General features: G+C 38.0%; 2 protein-coding genes across 3 annotated transcripts; one reads left to right on the top strand and one right to left on the bottom strand.

The window, feature by feature from the left end:
- Window positions 1-56: 56 nt before the first annotated feature.
- Window positions 57-14,689, bottom strand: ttf2 (transcription termination factor, RNA polymerase II). Of its 2 annotated transcripts, XM_065249008.1 has the most exons (24): window positions 14,569-14,689; window positions 14,284-14,428; window positions 14,088-14,199; window positions 13,868-13,954; window positions 13,705-13,774; window positions 12,660-13,607; window positions 12,283-12,403; window positions 11,169-11,348; window positions 10,921-11,078; window positions 10,508-10,589; window positions 10,301-10,399; window positions 8,871-9,021; window positions 8,290-8,395; window positions 8,026-8,210; window positions 7,703-7,856; window positions 7,510-7,601; window positions 7,335-7,414; window positions 6,908-7,044; window positions 6,486-6,656; window positions 6,310-6,362; window positions 5,856-6,009; window positions 1,708-1,790; window positions 1,424-1,498; window positions 57-347 (listed from the first exon to the last, which is right to left on the bottom strand). In XM_065249008.1, the coding sequence occupies exons 2-24, from the start codon at window positions 14,309-14,311 to the stop codon at window positions 203-205; spliced, it is 3,471 nt and encodes a 1,156-aa protein (XP_065105080.1). In that variant the 5' UTR covers window positions 14,312-14,428; window positions 14,569-14,689; the 3' UTR covers window positions 57-202. The 2 variants fall into 2 exon arrangements, with proteins under 2 accessions (XP_065105080.1, XP_073668125.1); XM_073812024.1 differs by lacking the exon at window positions 14,569-14,689 and having other exon boundaries at window positions 14,284-14,510.
- A 7-nt stretch (window positions 14,690-14,696) lies between these two features.
- On the top strand, window positions 14,697-17,534 carry p4hb (prolyl 4-hydroxylase, beta polypeptide). Its single transcript, XM_065249016.1, has one exon. It carries the CDS (start codon window positions 14,844-14,846, stop codon window positions 16,362-16,364), a length of 1,521 nt encoding a protein of 506 aa, XP_065105088.1. The 5' UTR covers window positions 14,697-14,843; the 3' UTR covers window positions 16,365-17,534.
- Window positions 17,535-19,523: the final 1,989 nt, after the last annotated feature.

The following is a 19,523-nucleotide window of genomic DNA, read 5'->3' as shown; positions in this document are numbered from 1 at the left end:
GCTTACTTAAACGTGTTGCTGAGTTATTGATGCAATTTGTAAATAACAGACAGATCTCGTAACATTATATTTATTTAGAATAAATATGCAACATTTGAAAACATTTCATTTTTCATACAGTACACTGATAAAAAAACAAATGACAACAAATACAATCATGCTGAGAGTGCGGACTAATATTTCGTTTTCTAAAATATACACATCACACACCAAAGATGACCCTGAGATCTGCTAGAGACAGCTTAGTGAATGATGATCCAGTTCCAGACAGGACCGTCCTTGCCAGCTCTTTCTTCTTCTCCTGTAGAGAGGAGATCTTATCCTCCACTGATCCTTCACACACAAACCTGTGGGAGATTCAACCACATTATCATTATCACAAGACAGATGTAAAACATATACCGTGTATTAAATTTAAATGTGAAAAGATAAAATCAGGATGCATTATTTGTTAAGAGTCAAATATAAATTAAAACCATTTATGTTAATTTACAGTATTCCCCTATATAGTCCATAAAGCACTGACATGTGTTTTTACACTGGTCTATATATGAAAAGTTCAGATGCAAAACCCTCTGAGTGTATCTGAAATGATTTTTTGTGAATTAGCTTTTTTCAGGCTCTTGTTTTTAGGTACGGTAATTTGACTTGAAAAGATTATTAATCAGTAAATGAAACTCCTTATTTTCACAAATGTCACTTAAAAATTTCAATAAAGTTAAATTGACAAATTTGTTTGCTTAACAAACTTGTCAATGGCAGGGAAGGAGTTAACATCAGGAGAATGTTGTGAACAGTACATTTCCACTGTCTGTGTTTGGTATAATACCACCTGCTAAATCTGCTTCTAGTCGACAAAGTTAGTCAGACCATCGACAAAGCTGAAGTTAGCATTGACTTAACATATTATTTAATAAACATCTTTAATTATAACATCACTTCATCTCTCCTGCCTGTGGTTTTCTCATTCATCTCAGTTATTTGCAGATACAAAGTTAACATTTTGAGTAACAGACTGAGTAAGCTAGCTCAAATTGTCGTATAAGTGCAGAGAGCATTTGGTCAATCTCATCATCTCATTTCTGATTAAAGTGGCACTTACTGGTTTTGCACCTGAGCTCTTATGCATGTTAGTCTATTAAAAAAACTAAACGACAAATAATGTAACTTAAATGTGCTGAAATAACCTGATTTAAACTAGACTTCTGCATATGTGAAGCTAATATTTGGCCAACTAATCATTTAGATTGTGATTTGCATTAGCTGCTTTTTTGACTCTTAATCTTCATGGACAATATTTTGCCTGTATCTTGTACATTAGTCGAACCACTAATCTTTCTTAACAGTATGAATTAATTTGCTTATGTGTGTGTGTGTGTAATCAAATGTCTATCACTGACTACAAGCAAGAGCAACTCCGTACCTATGTATTGTAACATCCCTGTGTTGTCCCACCCTGTAAATACGATCACATGCCTGATCCTCAAGTGCTGGGTTCCTGTGAATGAAGCACAAGTTGTGTATATAATCACCCAAAAGTGAGCTCTCAAATTTAAGCTGTCTTTAGTTAACATTCACGCAAGCAGACATATTTATCCACAGTGTTTCCTGGTTATTAAACCTTTGACTCAAAACACTGGTATGGTAACACTTTTATTGATTCACAGAGTTTATTAAGATCTTCTAAAGACCTGCAAAGTAGCTCACCAATGCATGTCGATAAGAAAAAGATGATTTCCTCCAATGAGATTGAGGCCTACACCTCCAGCACACAAAGACACCAGCATCACCTGCAACACAAATTTATCAGTCTATTCAGAGTCCAGTGTTTATACATTTTAATAGGAAAAGCATGTAATTATTTTTTTAAGATTGCAAATATTCAACATGAATCAAGTTATAAATATTAGAATGCTGTATATTATTTTCACAGGTACAGCTTAATATTACACAAAAATTGAATGTCATGTATGTTATTAAAAGACATATATTATATTTACAAATGATTCAACATAATAGTGTGTGTGGTGTTATACACCAAAACAATGTTATTATTATTATTATTATTATTAAGTATATGGTAATGTTCTTACTATTAAAATAACTTTAAGCAATATCTTACTTTGTTGCCATAGAGACATAAGAATGTTAATTGGTTCATGTGAGAGAAAATTTTTGTGATTGGACCAATGTTGTGTGATTGCCGCCCCCTGCTGATGGGTGTGTGGAAGTTGGGCTGCGGTGCAGGAGCACGTTTTTGAGCTGCAGTTAAAATAAAGAATAAAAGGTACCTTTCTGCTGTTTTAAAAGTTTCTGTGCCGTGTTCATTTCTGTAAAGTTTTCCTAACCCGACGATTTCTGTTCAGACACACAATGTGTTTGTGACATTTAAACGTCTTAAAACCAAAAATAAACCGGTTTTCATGCATGTTCCTTACCTTACTTATGAGGTAAATAATAGTCAAGTAATAAGTAGGATACAGGCAGCCAGTTTATTTTCAATAAACATCATTCTGTTTGATTTATAAGCTTGTTTCCTCATGGGAACCTCAAAATGTCCCCATGAGGTCACAAATTTACTGGTATTCCTGTCTTTGTGGGGACAATTGATAATTACCGTGATAATTACCAGGTACACATGCACACGCGTACCTGCCTCAGGCACTTGGCCGTCACAGCTGTGATGATATGTAAGGGATAATGTAGAGGCAGCCGGTAGTTATCGGGAAATAAGTCCCGACAGTGTGATCAGGACCCGACGCGAAGCAAAAATTGTCACATAAGAAAAAAACCGGACATGAATATGCATATTTGTTTTAAATTTACATTTTTATCCTTCCGCGAAACTTTGCACAGATGCATAAAATGATCGTAATACCTTATTAAGATCCTCTGCTTCATACTTGTCTGTCTCCATTTTTTCTCTTTTAACCAGTCTTTGAGAAGTTTTAATGCCCATTCTGTATTTTTTGTGTGTTGGCTTCGTAGCTGTCATGCTCTATTTTGTCAAGTTCAGTCTCAGTAAGCTGTCTGTGTCTTGTCGTGGTTGTCCAGTGTTTGTCACAAGATGGCGCCAAACAGTAATCTTTATTGATCTTTATTGGCGCGGAGCGATTTCACTCGTACAAGTAGTACCGGCTATGCGTTATTACTTTGGAGCGGTTATTATTTGAAAAGAACGAACCTGCAAATGTCTCAACTGACCAATCAGAATCAAGCATTCCAGAGAGCCGTGTAATAAAGAGCTATATCATACATACTCCTACTCAAGCGATATTGCTTAAAGGAATAGTCAATTTTCTTAAAAGAAAAATCCAGATAATTTACTCACCACCATGTCATCCAAAATGTTGATGTCTTTCTTTGTTCAGTCGAGAAGAAATTATGTTTTTTGAGGAAAACATTGCAGGATTTTTCTCATTTTAATGGACTTTAATAGACACCAACACTTAACTCAACACGTAACAGTTTTTTATCAACGGAGTTTCAAAGGACTATAAACATTCCCAAACGAGTCATAAGGGTCTTATCTGGTGAAACGATTTTCATTTTTGACCATAAAAATAACAAATATACACTTTTAAACCACAATTTATCGTCTAGATCCAGTCCTGAAAGTGTCAGCGTGACCTCACACAATACGTCAAGAGGTCACAGAGGACGAACGCGAAACTCCGCCCCAGTGTTTACAAGTGTTGAGAAAGAGGACCGTTCCTACGTTGTTGTATGTGGAATGATACTAATTAATGTCTTTGTGTCAATTTATTGTTTACAAATGGTCTGCAAATGTGCGTTTTATATATGTAACACGTGACCTCCCTACGTCACTACGCATTTATGTTAGGTCGCGCTGGACCGGATCTAGACGAGAAGGTGTGGTTTAAAAGTGTATATTTGTTATTTTTCTTGTCAAAAATGAAAATCGCTTCGCTAGATAAGACCCTTATGCCTCGTTTGGGTTCATTTATAGTCCTTTGAAACTCCATTGAAAAAAAACTGTTACGTGTTGAGTTAAGTGTTAAGTGTTGGTGTCCATTAAAGTCCATTAAAATGAGAAAAATCCTGCAATGTTTTCCTCAAAAAACAAACAAAAACAAAAAATTTCTTCTCGACTGAACGGTGAGTAAACTATCTGGATTTTTCTTTTAAGAAAATGGACTATTCCTTTAAATAAGCCCTTTCAGTCCTGATCACACTGTCAGGGCTTATTTCTGCGATAACAACCGCCTGCCTATACATACAGTCTTGTTCAAAATAATAGCAGTACAATGTGACTAACCAGAATAATCAAGGTTTTTAGTATATTTTTTATTGCTACATGGCAAACAAGTTACCAGTAGGTTCAGTAGATTCTCAGAAAACAAACAAGACCCAGCATTCATGATATGCACGCTCTTAAGGCTGTGCATTTGGGCAATTAGTTGAAAGGGGTGTGTTCAAAAAAATAGCAGTGTCTACCTTTGACTGTACAAACTCAAAACTATTTTGTACAAACATTTTTTTTCTGGGATTTAGCAATCCTGTGAATCACTAAACTAATATTTAGTTGTATGACCACAGTTTTTTAAAACTGCTTGACATCTGTGTGGCATGGAGTCAACCAACTTGTGGCACCTCTCAGCTGTTATTCCACTCCATGATTCTTTAACAATTCATTCACATTTCTTGGTTTTGCTTCAGAAACAGCATTTTTGATATCACCCCACAAGTTCTCAATTGGATTAAGGTCTGGAGATTGGGCTAGCCACTCCATAACATTAATTTTGTTGGTTTGGAACCAAGACTTTGCCCGTTTACTAGTGTGTTTTGGGTCATTGTCTTGTTGAAACAACCATTTCAAGGGCATGTCCTCTTCAGCATAGGGCAACATGACCTCTTCAAGTATTTTAACATATGCAAACTGATCCATGATCCCTGGTATGCGATAAATAGGCCCAACACCATAGTAGGAGAAACATGCCCATATCATGCTCCATGCTTCACTGTCTTCACTGTGTACTGTGGCTTGAATTCAGAGTTTGGGGGTCGTCTCACAAACTGCCTGTGGCCCTTGGACCCAAAAAGAACAATTTTACTCTCATCAGTCCACAAAATGTTCCTCCATTTCTCTTTAAGCCAGTTGATGTGTTCTTTTTTTTAACAGAGGGACTTTGCGGGGGATTCTTGAAAATAGATTAGCTTCACACAGACGTCTTCTAACTGTCACAGTACTTACAGGTAACTCCAGACTGTCTTTGATCATCCTGGAGGTGATCATTGGCTGAGCCTTTGCCATTCTGGTTATTCTTCTATCCATTTTGATGGTTGTCTTCCGTTTTCTTCCACGTCTCTCTGGTTTTGCTCTCCATTTTAAGGCATTGGAGATCATTTTAGCTGAACAGCCTATCATTTTTTGCACCTCTTTATAGGTTTTCCCCTATATTCAACTTTTTAATCAAAGTACGCTGTTCTTCTGAACAATGTCTTGAACGACCCATTTTCCTCAGCTTTCAAATGCATGTTCAACAAGTGTTGGCTTCATCCTTAAATAGGGGCCACCTGATTCACACCTGTTTCTTCACAAAATTGATGACCTTAGTTATTGAATGCCACACTGCTATTTTTTTGAACACACCCCTTTCAACTAATTCAACTAATTGCCCAATTGCACAGCCTTAAGAGCGTGCATATCATGAATGCTGGGTCTTGTTTGTTTTCTGAGAATCTACTGAACCTACTGGTAGCTTGTTTGCCACGTAGCAATAAAAATATACTAAAAACCTTGATTTTTCTGGTTAGTCACATTGTACTGCTATTATTTTGAACAAGACTGTATCCCTTACATAACACACTGTGACCTCAACGTGAGCACATACCTGCGGCCCTTTGGGGTTAGTGTTGAACTCCTCGACCAGGTCTATTCTACGTTTAGGATTAACTGTGCCATCGATTACTGCAAAGCTTATGCCCATCTTCTTCAAGTGAACAGCAACAATGTGCAGCATACTGGTCCACTGAGACACTATCACACTGCAAACCAAGGTCAAATGAGAAAACAATGAGTTTTGGGTTGGGTTGCCATTGCCCAAACAATTATTGCAGTGCATTACAGAACTTTAGCAGAAGGAAAGATTACCAATAGCAAATTAATAAAGCTATCATTTAGCGTCAGAAAACTTAAAATATTGGAAAAAGTACATTTATATTCCACAGAAGATTGTCATAAGAAAAACATGAGGGTGAGTGAGTATATGATGTAATTTGATGCTTTAAAAGTTTTTCCTAAAGTGTATTAATAATTTATATAAACTACACATTAGGTTAACATACCTTTTCTGATCTTTCTTTCTAATAACTCTCAACTCAGTCAAAATGGCCGATATCTACAATAATTAAAAAAACATCATCACCGAAATCTCAAATAGCTCAGGTATACTCAGATTGTACATGCCATGCATTTATACTACAGAGGCTTTAAACACAACAGTGCGTGTGTGATCCGTCACCTTTGTGCTTTCAAGACTCTCCTGGAAGAGCTCTGATCTAAAGCGGGTACCATTCAGTGAGACCATGTCTTTCTGGTCTGAATCTGAGGTCTCAGACAGAGATAAAGCACACAGCTGCTCTTCAAGAGACAGAGTGACACCATCCCCCTGCAGCTCCGACTGATCCAGGGTCTGTCAAACACACATATTGTATCTGTTAGATCACCTATTTGCTCTATAAGAATCAACATGGCTTCAGATCTTCAACTAAAAAAACTACCAAAAACTTGCATTAGAGCCATTTAGTCCATATAAACATCACTGCAGATATATTGCCTCCAGATGACATCACTGCAACTAATAGCAGTGCCTAATGTCAAGCAGCCGAACCCATACCCCTTGGTGTCTGTTAGTGAATGTACATGTGACAGGGGGAGCATCACCTTTTTGAGCAGAGACGGATGACAGCAACACTGTCGAAGTCTCAGCAGAAGTGAGAGGATGTGGATGGTGCTGGAGGCCTGAGGCTGCTGGGATGAAGACAGCGAGCTCTGCTGAGACATCCCAAACTCCCGAGCAACTGAGACACAGACACAAAACAGCTGTTCATTAGATACATCCCTAAATCATAAATTAACATTCCTACAAAATCCTTACAGGAAGATCCTACCTTTAAAGTCAAATCAAAACTAAATGCTAGTAGCTATTTAAAAAGGGTGAGGAGCCACTTAATATGTCCCACCATAACTTCCTGTTTCAATAGAAATTGTCAACATCAGGGGTCTTTAAAGTCTTATTTTAAGAAAATCATAATCTGTAATCTGATTTTTGTGTCCAAACTAACTTGGTGGTATTACCGAACACACTTACCTTTGTCAAAAGGGTTACAATTGTCCCCTTTTTTAGTGTCCCCTCCTTCATGTCTCTTAAGATAGTTCTGAAGTGTTGACCTTTACAGGTGCAAGACAAGAAGGATTTCCATGTGACATCATGCGTACAAGATTTAAAAAATCTAATAAATATAAGAAATTGGATCACAGTATACCTGGATTGTGCAAACACAACATCATATACAGCCTGCTCATCTTCAGACAACTTCAATCTGTGGACCTCACATGTGCGATCAGGCAGAGACACCTACAACATCAGCACAAAGGTTTTAATTTACTTTTAGCCTAGGCATGTGTTAATGAGGTCTATTTTAAAGTATGCAGACACGAGGGGGACGGTGTGTATACCAGTGGTTTGCCAGAAGAGTCCTGCTGGTCTTTGGTCCTACGAAGCAGCAGTGTTCTGGTGAGAATGTTCAATCTCTCTCCTCCTCTCTTTGAGCCATTATCTACCTGAGCTTTCCAAAGCTTATACTCATCAAATGGAGAACATCTCAGGAACCTGCATGGGATAAAAACATTTGCTATTATTAATTTACCTTTTAGTAATTTACCAATTTACTCATACGCTACATTACAAAAGGAAGCTCCACCTCTGACAGGAAGTGAAAAGGACAGTGGCATTTTATATTATACGTATGATGTGTCTTGAGTTAGCAGTGTGATCATACTTTAACAGTGAATACATATCCAGCAGGTTGTTTTGAATGGGAGTTCCAGTGACAGCCCATCGGGCCAGGGCCCGCAGCTTACACACCGCCATGGAAGTCTGGACTTTTGGGTTTTTAATGTTGTGGGCCTCATCGAGAATCACGCGTGCCCAGGCGACACGCATGAGGGGAGGCAGGTCTGAGGTCTACAAAAACAAACAAAAATAAATCTAAATCTAGTCAAATCTGTCAATTAAATGATCAAAAGTCAAGGTCAGTTCATACCACACGATCAGAATCCTGAGAGGGTTTCTCTGCATCCTCCTTCTGAACAGGGATCTCCTTAGAAACCAGACTGTATGTGGTGATCACCACATCATGCTCGGCAAGGCTGGTGAAGAGGTCGGTGAGAAAAAAAGAAGAGATTAATGAAGAATACAAGGTATCGGTTATAAAAGTATGTAATAAACTATGACATGAAAGCATGCACATGCAAGCATTTGAACTACTTGACAATGTTTAAAGATTCATGTTAGCTATCCAAACAGTAACTGATGTCCTAAGACAAATCACTATGGTTTTTCCTCACTTTTATGAGATGCTTTAGATAAATGCCTTAATGTAAATCATATTTATCATCAATAAATAAAGAGTAAGAGATACTGGCTTGGAGCAATCTGAATTAAAATGTATTAGTCAAAGCTGAACTTAACATGAACTGAAATTAATAAATGATGTTGAAGTGTTGTTCATTATTAATGTTAGCCAACTCATTAACTAATGATAATAAATACAACCCAACTGCAAAGTGTTACTGATATAACACTTATATATTTGGTGTGTGGGTGTATACAAGTGCACCCTACACGCTCGCACTCCTCTGTCGGTTGGGGCCATGGTACAAGCACACACTGAGGCGACTGCTCTTCACACGCCTGTCAATCTCTTTCTTCCAGTGATGCACCAGAGAAGCAGGACAGATGATCAAAGTCCCCTGTGAAGCCACTAGGGACGAATCTGAGGATGGTAAATCATTATACACACGTTGGCTCTAATGGTTAGTTAACCTGATAATAATCTTTCTGAAGCCACCCATAGACAGCAATGCAACTTAAAATTGTTAAAGTCCATAAGGTAGTAAAGACATCATTAAAATAGTCCATGCCCACCTTCATTTCATGAAGCGATGTCTTTAACATAGATATATACATATATATTTATGTGTCATTTAATTTGGATTAAAAGTTGAAGCCAGGGTTTTGTTTATCAGCTGTCAATATTAAGGCAAGATTATTGAATATATGAAAATAAAGTGTTGCTATTTAAATTAAATCTGGCAACCCTGTCGTGTGACGGTCCATGAACACACGAGAGCAAGCTGACTGTGTCCTCGCAACCATAGTTATACCCATGTTTGATTAAATGTTGTTGATCCGAACATCTCAATTGTTAAACCAACACGATACACACAAGATGAAAGTGTTTGCTAACACAACATTAAAAATTTCTTTAGTTTAAAAACCTGTACTATTATGCTATGAAAGGTATGCCTATTTCTCTCGGGAATATAATATATTCGGGAATCTGCAAGGTTTACGAACCAGAGGTTGCCTAGTGTTGTGGTATCATGGAAAACTGTGAGTGATGTCAACTCCTTGAAAAATGGCAAAGGAATCTTATACATAGAGCGGTCGAATGATCTATCTATGTATATATACTATATCTATGGTCTTTACTACATATCTGGGCTTTGACGGTTTCAGATTTGCTGTCGTCTAATTGGGGTCAGAAACCTCACAAATTTCTTCACAAGTATCTTAATTATGTTCTTGTTCTTCTTCCTTTTTTTCTTAACCCCATTCCAGCATCTATGGCTATATTCATAGCGAGAACCAGGTAATCCATACACAAGTTTTATTCAGACATGTTGATTCATACACAAGTTGGGATAGGGACAATTTGGTATCTCCAATGTGTGTTTTTGGCCTGTGGGAGGAAACCGGAGTACTCGGAGTAAACCCACGCTGACACAGGGAGAACATGCAGAAACTCCACACAGGAAGGCCACCTGCCCTAGCCGGGGCTCGAAAAGGGACTTAATTATGTTCCGAAGATGAACTAAACTAAAGTATTACGGCTTTGGAACGATATGAGGGTAAATAATGACAGAATTTTCATTACTGGTCTGGGTGAACTAACCCAGGGTGCATCTAAGAGAGAATCATAAAAACACGCAGGCAAAAAAGCATAACGCTAAAAAGCATAACATAAGAGAATGTGGGCAATAAATAAGTACCATTTTTAGAGATCCATTCCTCCATTTTTTCATCTTTCTTCTTCTGAGCCAAAATGAGAGCGATCATAGTGAGGGTCTTTCCCAGACCCATGTCATCAGCTTAAGAAAAATAAAAGTTTAATAGAAACTTAAGTGTACTAAACTGGCCGAATCTCAGATTTTAAAGTTTACAATCTCTGGTAATAAATAGTGTCATATGAGTATTACCCAGAATTCCTCCACAAGGCTTCTGTGTCTCTCTCCACAGCAGCCAGGCCAGAGCTTTCCTCTGATGTGGCAACAGGTTCACCTTAAGAGATGAGACCACCATGTACAGTCACTACACCTGCACATCAGGTATACCCTGTAATGGCATCATTTTAACAATTGAGGAGCTCAGATGCAAATGCTAAACAGCGCCTCATTCAAAATTGAGATGTTAACCGAAAGCTCATTAAATACTTTCACTTCAAATCCACTTAATCCTGTCCTCAAGCCATACAGAAAATAGTCTGTTGGCCCAATCCATTAAGAGCCTGATAAAAAAAATTATTTACAAAAAAACATGTCAAAAGTACAAGGATTTTGCATCTGAGCTCTTCAATTCCTATTTTCATTGTGAGATAAGTAGACCGACTTGCCTTGATTCCCTTGGGATCCTGTGCCTCTGTGTCCTCTGATGGGCACGACTCCAGCGAGTTGTGCAGATGATCAATAGCCTCAGTGGTGGCATTGCGTACAGCCAGCATTCTGTTCTCAGTCATCCTGCCTCCATAAAAGCCCTGGCCCTGAGCATTTGCTGCATACACAGCCAGTCAAACCATCCTTTCTTACATTTGCAAATAAAATGGACACAAATCAATTTGCAGAATGAAATTAAGATCCATACCGCTAAACATTTGCGAGTAGCCCTGGCTCAGGTTCATCCCCAGTGAGCCACCAGAGGATCCCTGTAACACAGGGGCTGAAGCTGTGGGCAAGAAGATGGTGCCTCCAGGTCGGCTGAAGGGATTGTACTGGCTGGGTGTGGGTTTCTGTTCTGCCTCTTTTCTGTCTTTATCCTGAGACTCTATAATAAAATGATAAGGATTTCTTTATGTTGAGATTATAAAGCACACACGGCTTGTGCAAGCATTATTGATGCCTGTATTAACCTGTTACAGCTACACAGTGGCACTGTGCTGCAAAACTGTAGTTAAAGGAATAGCCTACCCTTTTGCCATATTAAACGCGCGTCGTGAATGTGTTAGCATTTAGCCTAGACCCATTCATTCCTATGGTACCAAACAGGGAAGCCACCAAACACTTCCGTGTTTTCCCTATTTAAAGACTGTTACATGAGGAGTTATACTAGTAAGTATGGTGCCACAAAATAAAACTTTTTTGGTTCCATAGGAATGAATGGGTCTAGGCTAAATGCTAACACATTCACAACGCGCTGTACAATGCACGCATTGAAAAAAGATAGGTATGTATTAATTCGTCTAGGTTGAGGTAATAACATAGTTTAATATGGCAAAAGGGTAGACTATTCCTTTAATATATAAAGTGAATGCACTGTCAATCTCTGTTAGTATAAAGGCACAATCTTTTGTAATAATGTTTTTTATGAAGCACTGTTTGACATGAATTTCATCTGTCATGGTTACACACAAAGTGATTAGCACTCCAACAGCACTTTCGGTTCAGTAAACTTGACTAAATGCTGTCAATAAAGATACTGGATATTGGTTGTAAAATAAACTTTAGGGTTTGGGTTGCGAATAGATAAATCTGGAAGTTAATGTGGTTCCCTCCTCCTCATGTATAAAACAATTTATGATGACAAAGTTTATATTAGTTCTTACTCCCAATAATTTAATAATTTATGGCTATTATTAGACTAAAAAATAAAAATCATGCCACACAGCAAAATCCCTGGATGAAATCTCACTCACTTGTTATTGCAAGTTTTGCCTAAACATGCCACGTGACACCTGCCTTGTAGAAATAATCAAATTTACCAGACAGAGAAGCTGGGGTCAGACTCAGAGACTCCAGAGCCTCTTCCAGCTCCTTCACCTGACTCTTTAAACGCTCCCCTTTATCTGGCAGAGCAGATACATTCACCACTGATAGAGTAGCCTAGGACACAAATATGTAATGGATACAAAAAATATAGAGGGGTAAAAAAACTGTTAGTTATTTCATGATAATCTTGACATATTAGATTTTCATCTAGCTATCGTATATTGCAATTCACATACTGCAATGGTCTACAATAACTGGATGGTTTTACAAACATTATTGTATTGCATATTGTGGCATCCAGTAAGTTACTGCAATATTCTGCAGCTCTATTATAGGTTTTATTTAATAAAAAAGCAATAAAGGTAGAGACCTTCTTCTGCTTGAGCTGGGATGTGAGATGGCTGTGGAGGGTCATGGGGTCCTCAGATTGAGCCTGGACTTTAGTAGCAGGCTGGAACCCGGGGTAAGAGGTAAGTGATTTTTGAACAGGTGCAAGTGGAGTCTGCGCACTCTTTTGAGGACCAGGCTGTACCGACACCAGCTGAACATCATCGTCATCACCATCACTCCACTGACCAAATGGAGAGCTCACAATCTTTTTCTGGTCCTTCTGGTTTGTTTCTGTTTTTTGAACACTAACTGCGGTTGGCTTTTCAGTAACTGGGATTTCTTGGGATGTGGAGCTCAAGGTAGTGTGACTCATATCTGATTTGGATTTAGAAGAGCTTTGCTTGTTTGGAACGACGCTGTCTTTTGGTTTATTCTCTACTGCAGTTTTCTTATCACGGCCAGAGGAGCTCTTTGAAGGGCTTTGAGGAGAGACGACCGTTTCTGTAGACTTATGCTTCTGCTTGTCTTTGACGCTACAGGATTCACTCAATTTCTCTGCTAGGTTTTGAACCCTCGCACTATCGTCCACACTGTCTGGACTTTCAGGGCACTTTTTGTCTTCCGCTCTCTGCCCTCGTCTCTCATCATCAGACACTCTCTTCTTTATCTTCATCCCTGCAGGGAGCTTTTTGTCCCTCCAGGAATCTGAAACTATGGGAGAGTGTTCCCTCTCTCCATTCAAATCACATTGACCTTCAGGTCCATTCTTGCTATCCTTTTTAACCTCTGTTTTGTTGGCATTTCCTCCCTCATTTTCAGTATTTGCATGATCTTCAGTGTTAAGGTGTTTATTGTCCGTTTTAACATCTTTATGCAATTTACTTTCTTGATCTTTCCTGCATTGTGTTGTTTTGAAAGGATTTCTAACTGGAGGGAGGATGGAGGTTTGATTTTCTTCTGATAAGTCAGTCCTTTTCTCGGGGTCTTTCTGCAAGAACACACGTTATTGATATATAAAACATTTTAAACTATAATATAGTACATTATAGGTGTAAGTACTCTTATTTTATGTTACGTGTGTGTACCTCTTTCCAGGGAACACCACCACACCACTTCTGTCCCCTTGTTTTTCCGAGTGTGCAGCGATAAAACAACCTGATGAATGTTACATTTTAAAATCATCACTGTCTTAAGTGATCATTACCAATATTAAAATATATATCACCTGGTAAACACTATGTTTCATACCTGCATTTGTCTTGATTTTCACTGTATATTAGTGTTTGGAGTTCAACCATAGAGTCCTCATGCTGAAGGCAGTGAGATGGGGGAATGCTGGGCAATAAAAAGAAACCAGCAACTACTTTAAATGTGTCATCATCAGATATAACCACCAGACAGACATCAACATGACTGTGTGTGCGTGTGATTCGTGAAGGTGTAAATGTTTAAGCACGTGCACACTCACTCTGCAGCCAGAGCAAAATCGCAGGGTGCTGGGTCACGCGCAGTACAAACATAAAAGCTTTTGCCTTTACTCGGCCCTTCCTTTACACCAGTCTTGAGCAAACACGTAGTGCCTGGATAACACAGAGACCACGTCTTGAGTTTAAAATAACACATTTCAATTTTTGCGTACGTGACACGCAGCACGCAGTACTTACCGTGAACATCACACAAAACTTTCTCCATATTTTCAGAGCCGCTTTGCCGCCCCCCTGCACTTCACCGGCTTCTATTTCATTTGAACAGAAACACCCCGCCTGTGTCGCGTTTTGATGACGTGGCATACAGCGTAAATATGGTTACCTACAAAAAAAAGTATGAGGAGATGAGCCGTCCACTCGTTAATAATAACAATAATGAGGTTCTTAAAAACACCGTGTATTTAATAGAATTTAACCAGGTTGTCATTGTCACACTTAAGCACAGCAGGTGGCGGTATGCACCTTTACAGTTGGTTTGCAACCCGGCAGTAAACCCACAAAAGAGGAAGAAGCCGCCGTCCACTCACAAGTCAACACGAACAGCTTTGGTCCTCTTAAATGCGCATGCGCGGAAACACTTTTCCTTTCATACATATGCTGCCACGTCATTAGTGGCAAACAGCAGAATCTTAGCGTTAGTAAGAACTACTAGAATCGTAAGCAAATCAACTACGTTAGCAGTTTTTGTTTGTATTATTACGGTTCGACTGCATTTTTTGGCTCGGAGGTTAGCTAAGATGTCCAAGTTGTGGATTTTGTGCGCACTGGCCGCTGTTTGCACGGCTGAAATATCGGTGGAGGAGGATGTACTCGTACTAAAGAAAAGTAACTTCGAGGAGGCGCTCAAAACTTATCCAAATATCCTCGTTGAGTTTTATGCACCTTGGTGTGGCCACTGCAAAGCTCTGGCCCCAGAATATGCAAAAGCGGCAGGCATACTGAAATCTGAAAGTTCCGACGTCAGACTAGGTAAAGTAGATGCCACAGAGGAATCTGAACTTGCTCAAGAGTTTGGTGTGCGAGGATATCCTACCATCAAGTTCTTCAAGGGAGGAGAGAAAAGTAACCCCAAAGAGTATTCTGCTGGCCGACAAGCTGATGACATCGTGAACTGGCTGAAAAAGCGAACCGGTCCTGCAGCTGCTACATTAAGTGATATCACACAAGCAGAGTCTCTTATTGCTGATAACGAGGTTGTAGTCGTTGGCTTTTTTAAAGATGTTGAGTCAGAAAGTGCCAAGGCCTTCATTAAAGCCGCAGAGGCTGTGGACGACATCCCCTTCGGCATCACCTCAGATGATTCTGTTTTTACAAAGTTTGAAATGGCCAAGGATGGTGTTGTACTTTTTAAGAAGTTTGATGAGGGTCGCAACACATTTGATGGAGAGCTCAGCACAGAAAACCTCTTGACCTTCATCAAGGAAAATCAGCTTCCTTTGGTCATTGAGTTTACAGAGCAGACCGCTCCTAAAATCTTTGGAGGGGAAATAAAGTCCCATATCCTGATGTTTGTGCCCAAAACAGCCAAAGACTTCCAGGACAAGATGGACCAATTTAAGAAGGCCTCAGAAGGTTTCAAAGGCAAAATTCTCTTCATCTTTATTGATAGTGACGTGGATGATAACCAGAGAATCTTAGAGTTTTTCGGTCTGAAGAAGGAAGAGTGCCCAGCAATCCGACTTATTACCCTGGAAGAAGAAATGACCAAATACAAACCAAAAACCTCTGACATCACCGCAGAGAACATTATTGCCTTTTGCAAAGACTTTACCGAGGGCAAACTAAAGGCACATCTGATGAGTCAGGACATTCCTGAAGACTGGGATAAAAACCCCGTCAAAGTCTTGGTAGGCAAGAATTTTGAAGAGATTGCTTTCAACCCTGCCAAGAATGTTTTTGTGGAGTTTTATGCCCCATGGTGTGGTCACTGTAAGCAGCTGACCCCCATTTGGGATCAGTTGGGTGAAAAATTCAAAGACAACCCTGATGTCATTGTAGCTAAGATGGACTCCACAGCCAATGAGATTGAAGCGGTCAAAGTGCATAGTTTCCCTACTCTGAAGTTCTTCCCCGCTGGTGATGATCATAAAGTAATCGACTACAATGGTGAGAGAACACTAGATGGATTTACTAAATTTTTGGAGAGCGGAGGAAAGGAAGGTGGGGCACCAGCAGGAGAAGATGATGATGATGAATCAGATGATCTTGAGGATGCAGAAGACGTTGATTCAGATGTGGAGGAACATGATGAGTTATAAGAGTCACAGTGAAGAGGCGAGACAAACCATTTGAAACCATTGTCCTTACCAACTCCATCAGTCATATGCAGTCCAGAGACGTCTCTCTGCCCACTAAAAGAACTTTAAAGGGTCTCCACCCCATTATCTATGCGGTTTAATCTCTCCCTGATGTTGACATCATTTTCTAAAAGGAATCTTTGACATTCTATAAAGCTTAAACTTTTACATGCTATGGACTACCTTGATTCAGGGGGTCAGTGTTTATGCCATGTATTACTGTTAAAACACTGGAGAATCCTTTCAAAGCAGAGAAACTGATATTATCATAACAAAAAAATTACAAGGTTAGAAGCCACCTTTTCTTTACAGTTTTGCTAAACCACATTCTTTTTTTTTTTTTGCTCAAAATCGCCTGCTACTAAATTATTAAAAAATGTGAAAATGAAAAGCTTGTTTTACATAATTTTATATTTTTAGTTTTTGTTGTTTTTATTTTTGTATGTTTTTGCAGTCTGCCCTAGGTAAGCATAAACATATGTGTTGCATTTTGGCCCTCCATATTGGCCCTCTTAGTTTTCTCATTACCTGGTAGAATGATGGCATTAAAACTTTTTTGCAGATTCCATATCAGTTAATGATATCTCATATCCTTCTTCTGTATATGACTATTTGAAAGATCTTTTCCAATTGGTGGTGTCACCGTTTGATGTATTGGAGTTCTGTAAAATATGGTGTATATGTGTTTGGAATGAGCCTTGTTTTTTCCCCCCTTTAATGATTTTTTTTTTTCAGGGAGGGGTGAATTTCAGGGATAATGTTAAAAGATGGAGAAGTTTTGTGAATTTGGACTTTGTTAGGGTTTTAAAATAACAAGGATGACCGAAAGAATAAAGGTGTTTGAGACTCAAAGCGTTCCATTCCATTTAAATTTATAAACAAAATGGTGGCCAAATAAACAAAGATGAAAAAACTACAAAACAGTATAAGAATTATTTGTGACGATATCTTAAAACCATGTCAGTAAGAATAAATGGAAAATATTTATCAAATTATATTTGATAAATATAGTTTGTTGTAATTCTTACAGTTCTCTGGAATAAACAAATAGCTTTATTGATATATTTTTTTCAAGTTTAAGCTGTGTTTTTTGTTTATTTGTCCATTAAAAATAAAAAAATACAAAAATAATTTGTGTAGTTTGTTTTGTTAACTTGTCTTTTTGGGTCAATGCCAAACTGTTTTGTTGCATTTGAATGTAAATTGAATGGCATCTTGTTGTAAAGTTTCCTTTGTTCTTTAAATTTAAATATACCTTAAAGTAAAACTCGAAACTATTTTAAGATGTTTATTGGTTCTCTTATATGTATTAATAACAAAAATCATATTATACTATTAAGTTTGTCAAATAGTAAAGCTAATTAAAGTCAATTTTAGAAACTTCCTTAATTTTTTTACTCAGTTATTCTTACATTTTATTTTCGTAAACCTGTTTTGTGGCGAGCTTTTCTAAATGGATGTCTTTGTTATTCATGTATTAAGCTTTTAATTAAAATTACAAGACGACGTTGTTGGCAATGGTTAACCATTGATCTTTGCCAAAAATCGTGTTTACCTACACGTAGCCAGTTAAGTCTAAAACTTAAATTCTTTATTTAATCCAGCAGATGGCGCCATGGGTAAATAAATGAACCATCTGCATTGTAGAGTTCTCTGCCTCTATTCTCTTTAAAAACATAATACAATACATTCATAATGAAGCTTGATTTACTCATCATTACTGTGAGCAACTTAAGGGATTATAGGTTATTCTATAGCATATGTTTCCCAGTAACATAACTATCCAATCACAGATTCATTTATGTAATTTTTTTAAGACAGTCGTTATTATTTGTGTGTCGTATTTTAACAAAAATTGTGTAATTTCCTAGAAAAATTGTATTATGGATAAAGAATGACGTACCAGCTGTTTCTAAACACAGCAAATTTTAAGACAAACATGCTGATGATACAAATTAAAGCATCTGCTAAGTGTACATCTAAGACTTGTATTACATTTGCATGCTCTGTGATGAAAAAATTGTGTGACAGTTATGTGAAATGCCATATGGAGCTGCAATATTTCATGTAGCAATTAAAGGGACACACAAGGATCTGAAATACAAAAAAGAAAAAAAAACATTGTGACATTTGTAAACATGACACACGTGCATTTTTTTTACCTTGGTATAATAGGAAGAATAGCTTACTGTCAGCATATCTTATGCTCAGTACTATTGAGAGCCTGCTATAATACTCACAGGGAACAAAAACACATATTTACCCAAAACAACTCTACTGTGTACCAAAAGTGGTGGTGATGACACAGTGATGAAATTGTTGCATTTAACCAGAGAAGCTATTTGTGCCTAGAGAGTCAGAGAGTATGAATAAAGAGTTTAGGTCACAGCTACTTTATTGAGTATCCACAAGTTGTGTTGCTGCTTAAATCCAAATCCAAAGCCCCCTAAAGTTTTGAGTTTGGAAACAAAACAAATGACTTGAACTGATGTTTAATGCATTATATATTAAGTTGGATGACATCCACCATACTAGCCATAATGCAACAGGAGCCAAAAACAAGTAAAACCAATTCAAGCTTTCATTTCTTACTGTGAAAGTGAAGCCCCCCGTTGTCAAATCACCATATACATAACCTGAGGGCTATCAGTGTGTGAGGTAACACTTTTATTAAGAATGTGAAACGCTTGTGAGCTGAGACTGAAATTTCAGTAAGCAATAATCTTGTTAGGGAAAGTGGCAAGTGCGCACACTCAGCTTTTTTCTTATTGATACCCTGAGGTACTAATACATCTCCTGGAGGAAAAGAAAACTGAGATGTTGTCTTTGACTCTGGGAAACGTGTTATAGAAAGGACATAGAAATGCTTTGTGTCTAAGAATTGCATGCCTTCAGTTTTTTGTCATCATTATTATATACATTTGATAACAGTGATCATTCATTGTTATTGTCATCTTTATGCATGCCTTAGGAAAAAAATAAGTTAATGAAAATTGTTATTAAACAAAACTAAAGGTCAAATTTTGATATTTTAACTAAGCTTTGTACCAAGAACTTTGTGTAAAATATTTTTTTTCCAAATACCCTTGATCAACGTTAGCCTACAGAGTTTTATTGATG

This window comes from Paramisgurnus dabryanus, chromosome 15 (genome assembly GCF_030506205.2).
Source record: "Paramisgurnus dabryanus chromosome 15, PD_genome_1.1, whole genome shotgun sequence".
Lineage (NCBI taxonomy): Eukaryota > Metazoa > Chordata > Actinopteri > Cypriniformes > Cobitidae > Paramisgurnus > Paramisgurnus dabryanus.
This window is presented reverse-complemented; position numbering and strand designations above follow the sequence as displayed.

Coding starts and splice junctions, on each gene's coding strand:
- ttf2 (XM_065249008.1), bottom strand. CDS start 14,311: ATGGAGAAAGTTTTGTGTGATGTTCACG. Junction 7,857..8,025: donor GATATGTATTCACTGTTAAA/GTATGATCACAC, acceptor TATCCCATGCAG/GTTCCTGAGATGTTCTCCAT. Junction 6,363..6,485: donor AGAGTCTTGAAAGCACAAAG/GTGACGGATCAC, acceptor TAATTATTGTAG/ATATCGGCCATTTTGACTGA.
- p4hb (XM_065249016.1), top strand. CDS start 14,844: ATGTCCAAGTTGTGGATTTTGTGCGCACTGGCCGCTGTTTGCACGGCT.